Here is a 19,175-nt window from a genome sequence, read left to right on the forward strand (position 1 = left end):
GTTGTGCAGGCAGATATGAAGTTCTCTGAGCAGTGCAGACGAGCTGCAAGAGTAGCTCATGGCGTCTTGTCAATGATATACAGGAATTTTTCTAGCAGGGATAAGGAGGTGACTATTCCCTTGTATAAGGCAATGGTTAGGCCACATCTTGAGTACTGTATACAGGTCTGGAGGCCTCATTTCAAGAAGGATGTAGAGCTGCTGGAATGGGTACAGAGAAGGGCAACAAGATTAGTGAATGGCGCAAAGGGTTGCTCTTACGAAGAAAGGCTTAAGTTTTGCAAATTACAGAGTCTGGAGACTAGGCACCGGCAAGGTGATCTGATAGAGGTGTATAAGGCTTTGAATGGTTTGAGCATGCTCAATGCCAATGGGATTCTTCATCTTGCTCAGAATAATCAGCTCAGAGGGCATAAATTCAAATTGAGGAAGGACGGATGTCGGATAGATGTGCGGAAATTTGCCTTTGGCCAGCGGGTGGTTGGTTGGTGGAACCGACTTCCCTCACTTGTTGTTGAAGTTGATAGCCTAAACAAATTTAAGGCTCAACTGGACAGGTATTTCGAGCGAACGGAGGGGTGAAATGGGAGTGGTGTGTTTTTTTTTTTTTTTTTTGGCTGATGCTGAATTTTTTTTTTTGGCTGATGCTTTCTTGCATCATATGCCTCTACTAATGCTAATGCTAATTCTTGGGATTTCAATGGACATAACACTCTGTGGGGTAGTGCTGACATCAATGGAAGGGGACGCGTCATAGAGCATATGCTCACTGACAATGATCTCTCCCTCCTAAATGTGGGAACAAACACCTTCTTCCACATGCCTACCCATACTTTCTCTGCCATTGATCTTTCTATCTGCTCCCCTTCTCTCCTTCCTTCACTTGCTTGGGAGGTGGAGGAAAACCCATATGGAGCGATCACTTCCCCGTGATAATCACCCTAACTAGTGGTAGACCATGTCTTCCATTTTGTTTACTGTGGTGGAAGCTTGATCAGGCTGACTGGAATGCCTTTCAACATCTGGCAACGTTTAATACCACTATAGTTGGCCAGGAGCCAATTAATGAGGCAGTAAAACACATCACAGAAAGTATAGTCCAGGCAGCAGCAGCAGTTGCAATTTCAAGGACATCATCCCACTTTCCACGTTTTCCAAAACCATGGTGGAATGGAGAATGCACAGCAGCTAGGAAGGCTCAAAACAAAGCATGGGGAATATTTCGTCGTTACCCCACCACAGGTAATTTAATAGCCTTCAAATGTGCACGTGCCAAAGCACGGTACATTAGACGTCAGAGCCAAAAGAAATCTTGGATCAAATTTTCATCCTCCCTTACCCGGGCCGCCAATCCCAAAGTCATCTGGGACAAAGTTCGGAAAATGAAGGGTAAATACAACTCACACCCTTCATCGATCCTGGAACATAATGGATGTACAATTGCAGATCTAACTGCAATTGTAAATACTCTCGGGGAGACATTTGCTGAAGTATCTTCAGAAACATCCTACCCCCCAGAGTTCCTCGCGGTCAAACAAAGAGCAGAGAAACATCACCTGAAGCTGTCCTCTAACAATTGCGAGGAATACAATCAGCCCTTTACACAATGGGAGCTGAAAGCAGCACTTTCACTATCCAAGGCGAGTGCTGTTGGGCCAGACGACATCCATTATGACATGATTAAACACCTTTCATCGGAATCCATGGATCGTTTGCTTTGTCTCTATAATAGAATCTATATTGAAGAGACATTTCCGGACTCATGGCATATGGCAATCGTCCCTCCCTTTCCGAAACCAGGAAAGGATCCAAAAATACCAAAAAATTACCGTCCTATCGCTCTGACGAGCTGGTTGTGCAAGATCCTGGAAAGAATGGTCAGTGCTCGTCTTTTGTGGTATTTAGAATCTAACGACCTCCTTTCCAGGATACAGTGTGGCTTCCGAAGGAACAGGTCAACACTTGACCATTTAATCCGCTTGGAAACATGTATACGTGATGCTTTCCTGAAACGTGAGCACCAGGTGTCGGTTTTCTTTGATATGGAAAAAGCGTACGTCACGGCTTGGAGATATGGAATTCTAAAAGACATACATAACTTTGGTCTTGGAGGAAACATTGCCCTCTTTATCAAAAACTTTCTTACAGACCGGTCTTTCCAAGTTCGTGTAGGTTCCACCCTCTCCCGGCCATTCTGCCAAGAAGAGGGAGTTCCACAAGGATCAGTTTTAAGCGTTACGCTTTTTGCAATCAAAGTTAACTCTATAACTGAACAACTTCCTCCAACCGTAAACAGTACCCTCTTTTTAGATGACTTTAGCATCTTTTTGCAATCATGCAATATGAGGGTCATTGAAAGGCAATTGCAGCATGCCATAGACCACGTCAACTCTTGGGCAGTGACTAATGGGTTTAGGTTCTCGCCACAGAAGACAGTCTGCGTACACTTTTGTCGCAAACGGAACCTTCACCCTGAACCAGAACTAAAACTCGGACAAGACATCATTCCAGTAGCACCCGAGACAAAATTCTTGGGGCTCATTTTCAACAAGAAGTTGACATTTTTACCTTATATTCGTCAACTGCGGACAAAGTGCACAAGAGGGTTGAATCTTCTACGCTCTATTTCCTCGAATAAATGGGGAGCAGACCGCTCCACTTGACTCAGCCTCTACCGTGCACTTGTCTGATCTAAACTAGACTATGGGTCCCAAGTGTACGCATCGGCTAGAAACAGTGTACTTAGGTGACTGGACCCAGTTCACCACCAAGCCATTCGTATCGCTACTGGAGCATTTAGAACATCCCATGTCCGGAGTTTATATGCTGAACCACTGCCACTGTCATTTCGACGAAAGCAATGTGGATCACCAGTATGGATTCCGTCAGTGTCGATTCACTGGTGATATTCTGGCTTATGTTACCCATTTATGGACTAATTCAATGGAAAGGTTCGGTGAAACACAAGTAGTTGCTCTTGACATCCCAAAGGCTTTCGATCGTGTTTGGCATAAAGGTCTTCTAAACAAGCTTCCATCTTATGGTTTGCCAACTGTTTTTAGTAATTGGTTATCCAGTTTTCTCTCTGATCGCTCACTGAGGGTGATGGTAGATGGCTCTCTGTCTTCTAACTTCTCCATTAATGCCGGTGTACCCCAAGGTTCAGTTCTTTCCCCCACTCTTTTCCTCTTGTATATCAATGACCTTCTTCCATTTACTGGAAATCCTATCCATAGTTTTGCCGATGATAGCACATTGCATTCAACTTTCCATTTTGAGAAACCTTGTCCTGCTCAATCAGCTTCAACTTCTCGAAAATCTGCTACCAATTCCTTAAATGCCGATCTTCAGGTAATTCTCCAGTGGGGCAAAGACAACTTAGTTGATTTCAACCCTTCTAAAACTCAGTCTTGTCTTATATCTCGCAAAAAGGATTCTTCTGCTCCTGTGCTTATGTTTAGTTACACTCCGATTTCTAGGCAAAATGATATGTCTCTTTTGGGGATTACCCTGACTTCTAATCTCTCTTGGCACAAGTACATTACAAATATTGCTTCCTCTGCATCTAAAAAACTTAGTTTTCTCTTTCGCTCTTGGCGTTACTTTTCTTCCAAACAGCTGCTCACTCTGTATAAATCGCAAATCCACCCTGCCATGGAATATTGTTCCCACATCTGGGGTGGTGCCCCCAAAACCTCCCTCAGGCTTCTTGATTCCATTCAGAAGAGGGCAGTTAGGTTAATTAATGATTCACCTCTAACAGAGTCTTTCCACTTGCTTTCTCATAGACGCACTGTTTCTGCTGCATGCCTCTTCTACAGATACTTCCATGGGCACTGTTCTTCTGAATTTGCTTCTATAATTCCCGCTCTCTCTTTCAAAACAGTCCGAACACGTGCCGCCAACATCCATTTACTGACCAACTTCAAACCCACAGAACCAACTTTTCATTTTCCTCATTTATTCATTCAACTGCCGTTTTCTGGAACAACCTTCCTTCATACGTATTTCCTGAAAATTACAATCTACAGAAGTTCAAGTCCAACGTCAACAAATATCTTCTTTCGTCTTCTCAACCTCCAAACCAAGCACGGTACTAAGTACTGCAAAGTCTGCAAAGTAATTTTTTATGTTACTGGCGGTTTCCAGGGTTACTCCTATGTCCGCCGTGTGTTAAGCGTTTATTATTGCCAGCAGTATCGCGAAATTCTTCTAAGAGGATTTAAGTTAAATCTAGTTGGTGATCAGGTCGATTTTAAGCTAAGGTTTAATTTTGTTTGGGTTTTATTTAAGTTGGCGTTATGGGTCTAGTTGGTTCCGCTTTAATTTTTGGTACTAGTTAAGTTAAGTTGGAATTAGTTTAGGTATAAGTTTAGGTTGATTCCTATTTGAGTTTTTAGTTTTGGTTTAGTTTGAGTTTGTTTGTTAAACGATTTTTATTTTCAGTTATCGTTTAGTCTTAAGTCTTTAAGTTGTGGTTCAGTTTTAAGTGAAAGTTTTAGCTTAGTTAAGTTAGGTTTAATATGAAGTTGAGTGTACTTGTGATTAAGTTATATCGTAAGATTAGTTTTAAGTGAGTTTAGTATGACCTGTTTATATTGTGTGGTTTATTTTCTTTTATATTAGTATTTATTCTGATTGGGTAGTTTAGTGTGATTAGTGTGTTGTTTTATGTTGTTTGTGGCTGGCGTCTGGCGTTTAGCAGCAGGGGGTTGAGGGCAATTATGTCCCAACCCCCCGCTCCCATCCCTAGCCACGAGGAGGCAGCCAGATTCTACTATCATCTTAGGGCCCTGCGGCCAACTAGCTTAGACTTAGTTAGCCCAATGGGTAATCCATGGTTTAGATCATGCTTAAGGCGGTGTTACTTACCTTTGTCCCATTTGCATGCTCCCGGCGCTGGCCAGGCCCATCCAGACCAGTGTGAGAGCTCCCAGTAGGAAGCGCATTATACACGCTTTTTACATGGTATTACAATTCACCATTGAGATCTTCAATTAATTTCAATTTCTTGTCCCGACACCCGCAGGGCTTAATCCTGTCCGGGGTGGGGGCCCTCCTATAGTTGATTGTAATTGTCATTTTAAGTATTTTATTCAGTTTTTAGTTTTTCAGTTTGTTGAGTTTATTATTGGGTTTATTAGTTCATTAGCCCCACAGCCTTGCAGGGCTCAATCCTGTCCTAGGCTGGAGGGGGAGTACGAATGTTAATTTCACAAAACAGATATTTTACTGTTACAATTGTCAGTTAAGGGATTAGTCACTAGTCACCATTCACAGTTGGTCCTTCTTCTCTTTCTTGTCTTCCGGTCGCAGACTCCCTGGCAGTATTTTCAATATGACACAATCTTGGGTGCTTGATTTCTGTGAGTTCTAGGGTTGTAGCATGGTTACGCCATGTGTCAGCATCTGCCATGTATTCAGTTGTTTTATTTGTCAAGAGTCTTTCCAAAAGTCTCATCTCCTCACCTGGTCAATGCACTCAGCCTGTTGCAAGTTGGCACATTAATTCCTCCATGGTTTGGCCCATGATGAGTTGGTCCTGCCTTCATGTCTTCCGGGTGTTTGGCCATGGCCCCCAGCCGGTTCTTGTCTGATCTAGTTCCCCCTCAGGATTGTACCCTATACCCCTCTTGCTCCCATTCTTATTGTCCAACCTTCCCTTAGGGTCTAGATGTGTACCTATAAGAATTTGTCACTTCCAACCCTCTGCGTCTCTAGTTATCCTTAGTAGGATAACTATGTTATCCCCAGTCATATGTCCTCAAGATCCTTATAGCATTCTCATGGGATATGGCTTTTGTACCATGTTCCTGGGCAATCCTATGCCGTTCTCATTCTGCTTGATACTGTTCTCAGCTAGTCACAATAGTTTCTTTTTAGCCCTATTCCCCCAGTTGGTCTTGTTCCAGGGCAATTGGTTGTTACTTTTAGGTGGAATGTATTGGCTGTTACTTTCTTAAGAACTTAGTTTGTGTAAGAACTTAGTTTGTTTAACCATTGTACTATCATTTGTTGATCTATCTATTCTAGATTTCTCCTCTACTTACACGGTTTAGTTCTCATCCTGTTTTACGTTTGTTTGGTTTAATTGTGAAGTTCTGGGTGTTTTGCTTTTGCGATGTGAATTATTCCTGTTCCTAGTTCATTTAGGCTTTTGTCATAGGGGCTAGGATCCTGTTTCATTAATTATGTATGTTCTTTAGCATTTGGGTGTCACTTTTCAGGGGTGTGGCTTCTCCTGCCACTTCCTTTACAAGTAGCTCTATGGTGTCTACTTAGTGTGCTTTGCAGCTTGGTTTGCTTGGTACCATTGTACTATTCAGCCATTACATACTGTGGCTCTTTTATTTCCAGGAAATATTTGTGTGTTAATCTTGTATAGGCATTTCAGTCCAAGGCAATGTTTTGGGGTGCTTGTGTCTGTTTGTCCAGTTGTTTCAATTTACTATTTGCTTTTTCAATGTATTTTCCCCACAGGGGCTTGTGTACTTCAATAATTGCATTTATTTTGATATTTGAGTCTTTCTTATGTTAGTCTGTTGTGCAGTTGTTACAGGCAGATAAGTACTATAGGTTCTAATACCTCTCGTGTTTGGGGTTCACATAAAAAAAAAAAAAAAAATGACCTCACACATATTAAGAAGCCCACCATTGCCCAGGAGTGTGAATGGATTAAGGAATCTTGGAAAAATATAAGTTGTAAAATAATTATAAAGTCTTTCAAGAAGACAGGAATTAGTAATGCCCTTGATGGCACTGACGACACTGTGTTATTTGAAGACAGTGATACCAACATTAATGAGGAAAGAGTTTTTGGGATTTGAAGGCGATGATTTTTTTTTTTTTTTTTGTTTTCAAAATGACTGAACTTTCCCTTTGGAGAACACTAATGTTTTTTACCATACCCTCATTGTCTTTTTGTTCATTTTCAATTCTAGTGGTAGTTTGCTTCATATAAAATAGTTTCTAATGCAGATAAGATTCTTTTATTTCTCTTTTAAATTGCTGTAATTGTAAATTAATAATTAAATAATGTATTATTATACTGTATTATTATTTTTCTTGCTGTTTTGATCACATGTTTAGGATGAGCTTTTTTCTACTATACACATTAGAATAAATATTAAATGCCTAAATACACTAAAACTTTTCCTTAATTTTCCATTCTAAAATGGGGGTGCGTCCTATATGCTCATGCATTTTATATGCCATCAAATACGGTACTTAAAAAACTACTTTGAGAAGCAGTTCTTCTCAAAGGTACCCAGTTTTTAGATACTGCAATTTGCAGAACTGAAGTCTTTTATGACAATAGTACCCATTTGTGTCCTTGGCTAATCTTTTTGCCCTTCTCTACACCGATTCCAAAAGATCCACTTCCTTCCTAAAATGAGGCTTCCAGACCTTGTACTCAAGATGTAGTCTAACCGTTACCTTTTATGATGAGGCAGTCACCTCATTCCTGCAGGCATTATTAAATATACTAATTATTGTCCTTACACCTCAACAATATATTATTCTCTTGTGTTCTCGATACAAAAGTATCTCTGCAGTGACTGACTGAGATCTGTAGAGTATTACCTGCTTCTTAAAAAAAAAAGAAAAAAAAAAGACTAATGTACTACAGCTGTTTCAAAAATTACTGCACTATTTTTACTTTTTTATTGTAATTTACAAGAAACAGTAATTTTTATTCCTTTCATGTTACTTATGTTTTATATATATTTTTTTCTCCAAGGTTTCTATGGTGTTGGTTGAGAGGTGAGCCCTCTCCATGAAATGGAGGTTTGACAATTCCACATCATGCATAGACCATCAAGATTAAAGATTATTGATGTCAACCCCTATCTGACTTGCATTCTTTGTGGAGGATACTTCATAGATGCAACCACAGTAACAGAGTGTCTGCATTCATGTAAGTAGTCTCCATCTCTCTTTTTCTATCTGAACCTTTTCTATCTCTTTTTCATTCCTTTCTCTTCCAGCAGTAGGTTTCTATAGGAGCTAGAAAGTGAGGATAGTCAGAACTCATAATTCTTCATCTTCCCTTTCTCCTTTTATTTGTTTCATGTGTTTTCTGGCACCTCCGTAACCAAGTGGGCAGGAGCAGCAGTGCATAGCACGCTTCTTGATTAGATCGGGGTTCAAGCCTGTGCCCACCAAATACGGAGGATGCGGAAAGGTCAGGGGATGACCACCGCATATCCCCAGAGCAATATGGCTTTAGTTGCTAATACTCCTAAAAAAAAAAAAAAAAAAAAAAACCACGTGTTTTCTGTGTTGATGCATATAAACATTCACTACCCCAAGTGCTCTGCTGTAATGCATAAGACGGTCAATATATTGAGTGGTGTAAAAGTAAAGGAACATGAAATGAACTGCTTGATTCTGTTGACATTATTATTATTATTAATAATAATATTAGATATATGGTGCAAGGAAGCCTGTGGCTTATGCTGCACCGGCCAAAAAATATTCTCGAGTTACCCTGAGAGAGAGAGAGGGGGGGGGGGGGGAAGGAAAAGAAGGAAATCACCAAGAAAGAGAAGAATGATGATATCCAGCTCAGGACCCTGGGTGTGCCAAGCCCATACTCACCAGATGTTCAGCCCCTGGGGTTAATACTGATTGAACTCTGGGCTATTATAGAGTCAATGACTCATTTTTATTTAGTTGTAAAATTGATTTACACTTTTTTTTTTGTTAGTTGTTGGCGCATCAGCTTCTGTGGCCATATTGCACCTCCCAAAGTTTTTGCATTTTACTGTGATCCAAGCCCGAGGCGGGAATCGAACCCGCGACATTTGGGTTGCCAGGCAGGCACTTTACCTACCTGGCTAGCCCGGTCAGCTTACTTTTGTAAAATTGATTTATATAAATTAATTTTACAGTTGCAAAAATTGATTTATTTCACTGATTTACAACTCAGCCGAAAAATAGTGTTTGCTTTTAGCTAATTCCAGATTTTTACTTTTACCGTTATTTACGAAATTTCAGAAGTTTTGTTATTTCTCAATGTTTCGAAAATTTGGCATATTGAATGGGTTGGTTTTCATTTTATTGGCGCATTAGCTACTAAGGCTATAATGCGCCATATATTGAATGGGCTTTTTCAAATACAGTGAAACTTCTCCTAACGGATACCTCTCGTTAACGGACATCTCTCTACAACGGACATTTTCAAATTCCCCAACTCACCTCCATTGGTTTTAACGTGTTTTCAGCTTCTGTTTAGCGGACATTCTTTGTAACGGACGCGGACAGGCAATCTGCACTGTTTCGTTTAGATTAGCACTTAATTTGATCTCCCCATAACGGCCGGTGGCCCTTTTTTTAGGAACGTTTCTTCCACGTATTGCCTCAATCGTGTGTTTATTTTCTTTTTCCGATTCTCTGAATTTTATCAAGGTTTACTTCGCGGTTCTAAACCCTTTTTCAAGAATTTTAAGGCACGTGTAAAACTTCTGATGAATTCGGTGTGTGCGGGAGGGGGGGATATGGTCGGCCTTTCGTCTTTTGAGTTTCAGTTTTCAGTTTTGTTCAGTGTCATGTGAAGTGCACAATGTCTTCTCGTAAACATTTAACTTTAAAAGATAAAGTTGAACTTATTAATGCGTATGATCGGCAAAAAAATAGTGTTCGCAATCTCGCTGCAAAATTCAAAATCGGGAAGACGCAGGTAAGCGACATCCTAAAGAAAAAAAAAAAATGAACTGCTCAAACAATTTTGGCAACACGGAAATGATCAGGTTCAAAAATCATTCCCGAAAACTGTTGGACTTTAAATTGAAAATGTTACGTATGAGTGGTTTTGTCGCAAACGTGCTAAAGAAATTCCCATTAATGGGCCTATTATTAGGGAAAAGGCTTTGGAGGTTGCGAAATCTATGGGAGTAAATGAGTTCAAAGCTTCTGTGGGATGGCTAGACAAGTTCAAAACTCGGCATAAAATTTTTTGGAAAACCGTAAGTGGTGAAGGTGGATCTGTTGATACTGGGGTTGTAACAGAGTGGACCGTCAAATTGGAAGATTTATGTCGTGATTTTGAAGCTAAGGGTATTTACAACTGTGAAGAAACAGGGTTGTTTTTTAAAGCTCTTCCTGAAAAAACGAGTCTAAAAAACGAAAAGTGCCAGGGCGGAAAAATTTCTAAGGAACGCTTGACTGTACTATTGTGTACAAATATGCTGGGAGATTTTTGAACAACCTCTTGTTATAGGAAAACCACAAAATCCTCGTTGTTTCAAGGGCATAAAGTTGAATCTTTTGAATGTTGACTGGAAGTCTAATAAAAAAGCGTGGATGACACGAGATATCATGAACCAATGGATAAGTCACTTTAACCAAAACACGATTCGTCAAAACAGAAAAATTATTCTTTTCATGGATAATGCTGCATCTCACCCGCACATTGAATTGTCCAACATTCAAATCATTTTTCTGCCACCAAACACATCTGCAGAGTGTCAGCCCTTGGATTAAGGGATAATAAAAAATTTTAAACTTCACTACAGAAAACGTGTTTTGAGACATCTCATTGCAAACATGAACGATGTAACATGTGGAGTGACCTTGCGAAGAACATCAGCATCCTAGATGCGATTCAATGGATTTCCTCTTCAGTAAACGCAATTAGAAAACAAACTGTCGTGAACTGTTTTGTAAAGTCTGGCTTGTCAAACGCAAAAATTGAAGTTGTGAACAGCAATGTGGAGCAACAAGAACTTCAACATCTATTGATAATGTATGATACTTCAGCTACAAGTGACCCTGGCTACAAAGATATAGACTCGAACCTCACTACAGAAGATGGTGCTATAGATATCAACGACATTATCATCGATATTTTTCAAGAAGTTCCTCATGAGAATGAAGAAATGGAAGGAGGTCATTCTGTCGAAGAACATATTAACGATGAACCACCGATGAAAATATAAGAAGCACTCATACAAATCAATCGTTTAAAAATGTTTTTCGCTGCTGAAGAAGAAGATACTGAAGGACTTTCGATGGTTTCTTCACTCCAAACAATTGTTGAAAACAAAATTATCATCCGGAAGAAGGTGCAGAAGAAAATAAGTGATTACTGTATGTATTTTTCTTAAGATAAAGTCATAATATGCATAGCACAATTGTATGTATATTATTTACAAAAATATTGTGCAAAATCTGTATATAATTTAATTTAATTTTACATTAAACGTTTAATGATTTTCTTTATCTCTTGTGTATGTAATTGTATATTATTTACAAAAATATTGTTCAAAATCTGTATATATTTTAATTTAATTTTACATTAAACGTTTAACGATTTTTCTTTCTTTCTTTTTTTTTTCTTCTCCCTCAGACTTCTTGTTAGCGGACACTTCTCTCTAACGGACACATTTTTGTTCCCCATGGCTGTCCGTTAAAGGGAAGTTTCACTGTATATGTTGCAGCGAATCTGTTAATGTGCTTTTGTGAAATTACTTTTAATGAAAAACTGTAGAAGTACATTACTTAAGTATTAATTCATCTCTTAATATATTTCATTTTCATTCTGAACTTCATTTTTTGGATTTTTATCAAAGCATTTAAAACCACATGAAGTTTTGGTAATACAGTAAACCCCAGTTATTCATGGGGGTTACGTTCCTGAGAAATTCCGTGAATACTGAAAACTCGAATACTGAGTTGTGGCGCCCATAGTAATAAAAGGGTTCCATTCCAAAGTATGGAATATATAAGAAAAACTAATCTAAAATTTTGTCTATGTATATATTATATGTACCTACATAATATGACTATGCATAGACAAAAATAGACAGTACATAGTAAAATGCAAGCATAAGGCATTGAAATGAAAATAAGAAACAATTTAATATTAAATGTAATATTTATTAGAAATTTCAAACAAATATTTCAAAAACCTATCAAGAATATGGGATGCTGGGCGAAAAATAACTCGTAATCGAAGTTTGTTTCTTCATTTTTTTATTGAGCTCCTTTTGAATTTCCCTGTAAGGCAAGAGTAATTGTTCTAGGTCTCGTTTAAACTTGATGCTTCTTTCCAAATTAGGATCAATTTCCACCACCTTTTCTAAAAGTTGTATGGAGAGGCTAAAGATTTCCTTTAATGATTTGCTATTGAATTCTGGTCTAACAACGTCAAGATCTTCCTCCTCAGTATCATTTTGGTTCTCATTTGACCTTGTTACTAATTCATCCAACCTTTCTATTGTAAGTTCATCTGCATGAGTCTCAATAAGTTCCTCAATGTCTGTTGCATCGATGTTTTCAAAGCATCTGCCTTCTTTTTCCTGTGCGATTGCTGCAATATCGGCGACCAGTTCATTGACATTAGGGATTGTTTTAGCAACAACCACTTCTGCCACAATTTTTGCCAACACACATTTGGGGAGTACAATGTGTACAGGAAGGATAGACAAGATAGGAAGGGAGGAGGAGTTATACTATTAGTTAAGAAACACATAAAATCCAAGGAAGTGAAGCCAGTCGACATCGCTGGACAGTGCAGTGTCGAGTCAGTTTGGTGTGACATAAGCATTGGGAGAACAAAATTGAGAGTAAGAGTGTGTTATAGGCCTAATGACTCTGATGAGTATAATAAGGAACTGTACAGGGAAATAGAGTGGGCCAGTAAATCAGAGAGTCTTATAATGGGGGATTTTAATTTACCAGATATTGACTGGAATTTGTGGGTTGGTCACTCACACACTAGCAAGGCTGTTGTGGATTTATTGGATGATTGTTTTCTACATCAGCATGTTCGGGAGGCAACTAGAGGGAGTAATACTTTTGATGTGATTATCAGTAGTGATTCTTCATGCATTAAGAATCTGCAGATAAAGGAACCACTAGGTGGTAGTGATCACAGTGTGCTGAAGTGGGATTTACTCAAAGAGGTAACAACCATCAGGGGTAAAGGGAAGGGTTATTGCTTCCGTAAAGGCGACTACGATGGACTGAGACGGTATTTAAATTCTATACAGTGGGACCAACTGATGATGTTACCAACAGCAAATTCAAAATGGGAAGCATTCAAAGAATTTATCTTGGAAGATACTAGGCTTTACATACCAACTAAGAAATATTGTTCAAGGTTTAGGCCTAAATGGATGTCAGATGAACTAATGAGACATGTGGCAGAGAAGAAAAATGCATGGGATACATATAAATGAATGGGTGACATGGAAGCCTCTGATAGATATAAGCTGGTCTGAAACCAAGTCACAAAGGAGATTAGACAGGCAAAGGCAGATTATGAGATTATGAGAAATCCTTGGCAAAGGATGCAAAGAAAAACAACAAAGAGTTCTTTACCTATGTAAACTCTAGAAGGAAAGGGATGAATCATTGGTCCACTGGATATTGATGGTTCAACTGTTGATGATCCTGCTCAGGTGGCTAGCAAATTAAATGAGTATTTTGCATCTGCATTCACCCATGAGGAGTTATTCAGGGAGGGGAATGCCAGAGGTGAGTTAAACTGGCAGTGAGCTAGATGATTTTGTAATAACTGAGAGGAAAGTGGAGGAGAAATTGTTGAAGATAAACATAAAAAAAGGCACCTGGGGTGGATGGAATCTATCCAGTTATATTAAATGAGGCAGCAAAGGAAGTAAGCAAACCCTTAGCCATAATTATGAGAGCTTCTTTGGACTCAGGGACGGTACCCATGGACTGGAGATGTGCAAATGTGACCCCAATTCACAAAGGAGGATCAAAGGGCAACACAAGTAATTATAGACCGGTTAGTTTAACTTCTGTTCCAGGGAAATTAATGGAGGCACTGGTTAAAGAAGCACTGCAGGATCATATAGACTCTAGACAAGACTTCAGTTATAGCTCAGACATGGTTTTGTTAAGAGAAAGTCTTCCCTGACCAATTTGATTGGATACTATGATGTGGCCACAAAGGAATTGGATGCAGGGAATAACTTTGATTTCATATATTTGGATCTTAGAAAGACTTTTGGTACTGTTGCACATTGAAGACTGCTGCACAAATTGGAGCAATGTGGCATTGGAGGCAAATTGTTGCTATGGATAAAGGGATGGTTGAGTGGGAGAAGACAGAGAGTGGTAATCAATGGACACTGCTCATCATGGACTAATGTTATTATTGGAGTCCCTCAGGGTTCAGTATTGGGTCCATTGTTGTTTTCTGTATTTATAAATGATATTGATGATGGTATATCAAGCTTAATGCCCAAGTTTTCAGACGATACGAAGGTTGGCAGGGTTGTTAAGGACACTAATGACAGTACGCTGCTACAACAGGATCTAGAAAAGTTGAGCAGATGGGCTGATAGGTGGCAAATGAAGTTTAACATTGGCAAATGTGAAGTACTACATATGGGAAGCAGCAACCCCAGAGTGACATATCAACTCTGTGGTACTACACTGACAGTGGTAGAGAACGAAAAGGACCTGGGGGTAATTGTGCAGGCAGATATGAAGTTTTCTGATCAGTGCAGATGGTCTGCAAGAGTAGCTCATAGTGTCTTGTCAATGATATAGAGGAATTTTTCTAGCACTGATAAGGGGTGATTATCCCCCTGTATAAGGCAATAGTGAGGCCACACCTTGCGTAGTACTGTATACAGGTCTGGAGGCCTCATTTTAAGAAGGATATAGAGCTGTTGGAACGAGTACAGAGAAGGGCAACAAGATTACTGAATGGAACAAAGGGTTGCTCTTTCGAAGAAAGGCTTAAATTTTGCAAATTACAGTGTCTGTCGATTAGGCACCTGCGAGGTGATCTGATTGAATTGTATAAAGCCTTGAATGGTTTGAGCATGCTCAATGCGGAATTCTTGTTGCTCAGAATAATCATTTGAGAGGGCATAAATTCAAATTGAGGAAAGACAGATGTAGGATAGATGTGTGGAAGTTTGCCTTTAGCCAGCGGGTGGTTGGTTGGTTGATGGAACAGATTTCTATCCCTTGTCGTGGAAGTTGATAGACTAAATAAATTTAAGGCTGAGCTGGACCGGTACTAGGAACGAACGGAGGGGTAAAATGGGAGCGTGAGGGTTTTTTTTTTTTTTTTTGGCTAATGCTTCATAAACTTGCTTTCTTGCAGCATATGCCTTTAAATCACTAATGCTAAAAAAGCTAATGCTAATTATCGATGCTCTTATCTCATCATCTGATGCCTTGATGTTGATCAGGCAATCTGTGATGTTATAATTTTTCCAACTTTGACTTACAGTTAAGTCTGTCTCCCTTTCCATTTTTTTCAATTAAGCCAGTAAAAGTTCTCCTAACATAGTAGGATTTAAACACAGAAATCACACCTTGGTCTAGCGGTTGTAAAAGTGATGTGGTGTTGGGTGGAAAAAATACAATTTCAACGTTTGGGTTGTCAAATTCTAGGCTGCTTGGATGTCCTGGCACATTATCAATAAGAAGCAGAACTCTGAAAGGCAAAGATTTTGAAGCTTAGTAATTTTCCATCTCATTCAAAGCTATCATTAAACCACTCTCTAAAAAGTGTTACGGAGGCTTTTTTATTGGATTTCCAATAAACTGGAAGATGATCTTTTCCTTCAAAGCATGTGGATTCTGCAATTTATACACAAGCATCGGTTTGATCATGTGTCCATTAGTGTTTGCACAAAACAAAAGAGTAAGCCTATCTTTGGAAGTTTTGAATCCAGGAGCAGATTTTTCATTTTGTGTTAAGAATGTCCTGGCTGCCATTCTCTTCCAAAACAACATAGTTTCGCCTGCATTGAACATCTGTTCAGGAACATATCCTTGTCCATAATTAATTTTTTAAATTCAGTCGGGAAGCTTTCTGCAGCCACGAAATCTGCTGATGCAGACTCGCCTACAAGTTTCACGTTATGAAGGCCATATCGTTTTTAAATCTTTCAAACCAGCCTTTGCTAGCTAAAAAACTTATCCCATCAATGCTATCACCAGTTTCACTAAAGTGTTGATAAAGGTGTTTTGCCTTTTCACGAATGATGAGTGAACTTAACGGAATTTTATTTTGAGTTCGGTCTTCTATCCACGGATTTAAAGCCTTTTCCATTTTTTTCTAATTTAACATCATGAGTTACAGAGCAAATTTTTGAAGCAATTAGCGCATTTTCGTGGACACTATGGCAGATTTTTCCTTCCGATTTCTTGATTGATTGTACCATCGGCTCATTGATTTTATAATGTTTTGCCACTGATGAGACACTTTTACCATTAGAAATTGCCTAATAACTCAATTTTACTCGCTAATGTCTTTTTTTTTATCACCTTTGATCTTTTCACAAATCCATTGTTATTCGTAGCCATATTTTTGTAGGGGTTAGAAAAGAACTTGTCCACAATAAAGTCACTTTCTTTTAACCGTTAACACACTCAAAAAAGTCTGTTTACACTGCAAAACGGTTGATTTTTCACTTTTGTAAACATATCAATAAAAGCAAACAACGAAACCTTCTATGACAAGCGCATAACACATACTGAACAAGGATTAGCGGGAAATATCTGCACTTGCGATTTTGTCACCCCTCTTACCCCCCCCCCCACCTGCTGGGTGCTGTTTTGACCAGGCAAGATGATTTTAGCCATGCCCATGTTTTTTATGTCGGAAAATGTTCACGCTACTTTAAAATTCACATTTTTTTAGGTTTCATTTTGTATATTAAATTAGCAACCGCAAATAGTGGTGGTTTACTGTAGTACTACATCTTGTATTAAGACAGATTAACTCTTCCCCACTTGAAGAGACCTTAAGTGCCTCAAGTCATGGACTACATTGATTTTCATGTTATTGTGAATATCACTTCTATACTGAAAACATTATGTCCCAATGTAGAAGTTCCATATAGATTGAATGCTTTGATTACAGTCAAAGTGCTATGGAAAGTTATTAAGCAGATATGCTCTGCTTCCCTGATTTTATTTCTGACTGTATACTTCACAGTGATCCCAACGCTGTGTACAGTGGCACAACTAGGATATGGACACTGTCTCTGACCACTGGTGCTTTTTCATTGTAGGTGGCAAACAGAGTTAAAGCTTAGAATATATATAGGATTTAGGACTAAAAAGCCTCAGAATGTGAGAATTTACTGTCATAATGTTTCACAACTTTTTGCAACTGGGTTGTCAGTCAGCTTTTATACCATCGGGATATAACAACTGACAACCCAATTGGGACACGGACACTGATGAAGGGGGGGGGGTCAGTCCCAAAACAGCCATCTGAGTGGTGGTACCCACTGAGAATAAGTAACAATTGTTTTCCCTACTGGGCAAGCTTTACTTATTTGATGTATAATGAGTTAAGCACTTCATTGTGAAGGAATTTACACTGTGAGATGTTCTTTAATGATGCCACTGCACAACTTTGGTTAGTTTAATCGGCACTAAAGCATTTAGAGTGATGGCCCACCTCCACAGGAAAAGGACAGAAACCATGAGTTGCATACAGGTAGTTCTCGACTTTACGAGTTAATTCGTTCCTAGCGCGCACTCGTAAAGCGGGAATTTATTTCCCATAGACATAAGGTTAAAAATAGGGGTTATGTTCTCAACAATGAAATTAGTTAGCTAATTAGTTTATGTTTAAACAATGATAAATTTATCGAAAGAGATATAAATGTAGCGTGCAAAATCAAACAAATTATAATAAAAGAGAAATTATTTACGACTTACAAATATTAAAGAATGTTTATTCTTTATCATCATCGACTAAATGCACACTTGTTGATCACTCATTATTGGCTCGGCACTCGTTGGTTTGTCGCACAAGAAGTTGTATTCTTCAGAAATGTTTCAGGAGGCATTTGTTTCCAAGATAATCTTCTCTTTTAATTATAAATTTCACTTATGCATGCTTAAGCATTTTTTAACAGCACACATAACTTGCAACTAACACGATTCGCGTGGAGTAACAAGTTTACATAGTTAAAAAAAAAAAAAAGGAATGAAGAGAAGATTCTGAAAATTTATTTATGTGTTTTATACGATTGAAGATTTCAGTAAAGGGGAAACACATTTCACCATAATAACGTAAAAAACCACACAATTCTAGCTATCGGTATTTTAGTAAATGCAATAACATCGAGTTTACTACCCATTTATAATTAATTGCACAAACAGAAAAGCCCAATAAACCGGAAAGTGCAAATTGTTTTTATTGTTTTATGGTCATGACCTCCAGAAATGTGTTTTTGAAAAATATCACATAGGCGTTTAAAATTGATTCTTAGAACGGAACATATGATAATGATGTGTAGTGCATTTTAATGATTTGAATTGGTAACTAATACAGTTTACAAACCACGCTCACAATCTTTTATATGGCCTTAAGGTCACACTCGTGACCTTAAAAATGTCATTTTAGAGAGAGAGCTTAGTTATACAGCAAAAATTTCAACCTCCGAGTCTTAAAACGAACAGGCTTCTTGATTCCATTCAGAAGAGGTTGATTAATGATTCATCTCTAACAGAGTCTCTCCACTCGCTTTCTTCTCATAGACGTACTGTTTCTGCTGCATGCCTCTTCTACAGATACTTCCATGGGCACTGTTCTTCTGAATTGGCTTCTATAATTCCCGCTCTCTCTTTCAAAACAGTCCGAACACGTGCCGCCAACATCCATTTACTGACCAACTTCAAACCCACAGAACCAACTTTTCATTTTCCTCATTTATTCATTCAACTGCCGTTTTCTGGAACAACCTTCCTTCATACATATTTCCTGAAAATTACAATCTACAGAAGTTCAAGTCCAATGTCAACAAATATCTTCTTTTGTCTTCTCAACCTCCAACCCAAGCACGGTACTAAGTACTATAGGTTCTAATACCTCTCATGTTTGGGGTTCACATAAAAAAAAAAAAAAAAAAAAAAAAAAAAGAATTTAAAAAAACACAAGAATTTTATTTTCCAGAAATTAAACAGAAAGTTTATAAACACCTGTCAGGTGTAGTATCACTATTTTGTAACAATTAAGGGTGCCATGACTGCATCAAAGTACTATATTGTTAAAGTAGCTTTTCAATTGCTTGAATAATTGTTGATTGAAAGGTTGGTGAGCATGACTTATATGTGGCAGAGGCAAAACTAAATTTTAAACTTAAGAAAAATATCTGCCATAGCAACACTCTTATGTGAATCGTGACCATTTAGAATTGTGAATCGTGACCAATATATAC

At 38.5% G+C, this 19,175-nt stretch overlaps 1 protein-coding gene across 1 annotated transcript in view; it reads left to right on the forward strand.

Annotated features, from left to right (window-relative positions):
• The window catches only part of LOC150091174 (uncharacterized), a 234,173-nt gene that overhangs the window by 69,786 nt on the left and 145,212 nt on the right, over positions 1–19,175 (forward strand). The window contains exon 2 of the mRNA XM_090374566.1: positions 7,742–7,918. Coding sequence (XP_090230692.1) covers positions 7,807–7,918 — 112 coding nt within the window. The 5' untranslated portion in view covers positions 7,742–7,806. The remainder of the gene's footprint in view (positions 1–7,741; positions 7,919–19,175) is intronic.

Source organism: Mastigoproctus giganteus, chromosome 1 (genome assembly GCF_048544385.1).
Source record: "Mastigoproctus giganteus isolate SK-2022 chromosome 1, ASM4854438v1, whole genome shotgun sequence".
NCBI classification, from domain to species: Eukaryota; Metazoa; Arthropoda; class Arachnida; order Uropygi; family Thelyphonidae; genus Mastigoproctus; species Mastigoproctus giganteus.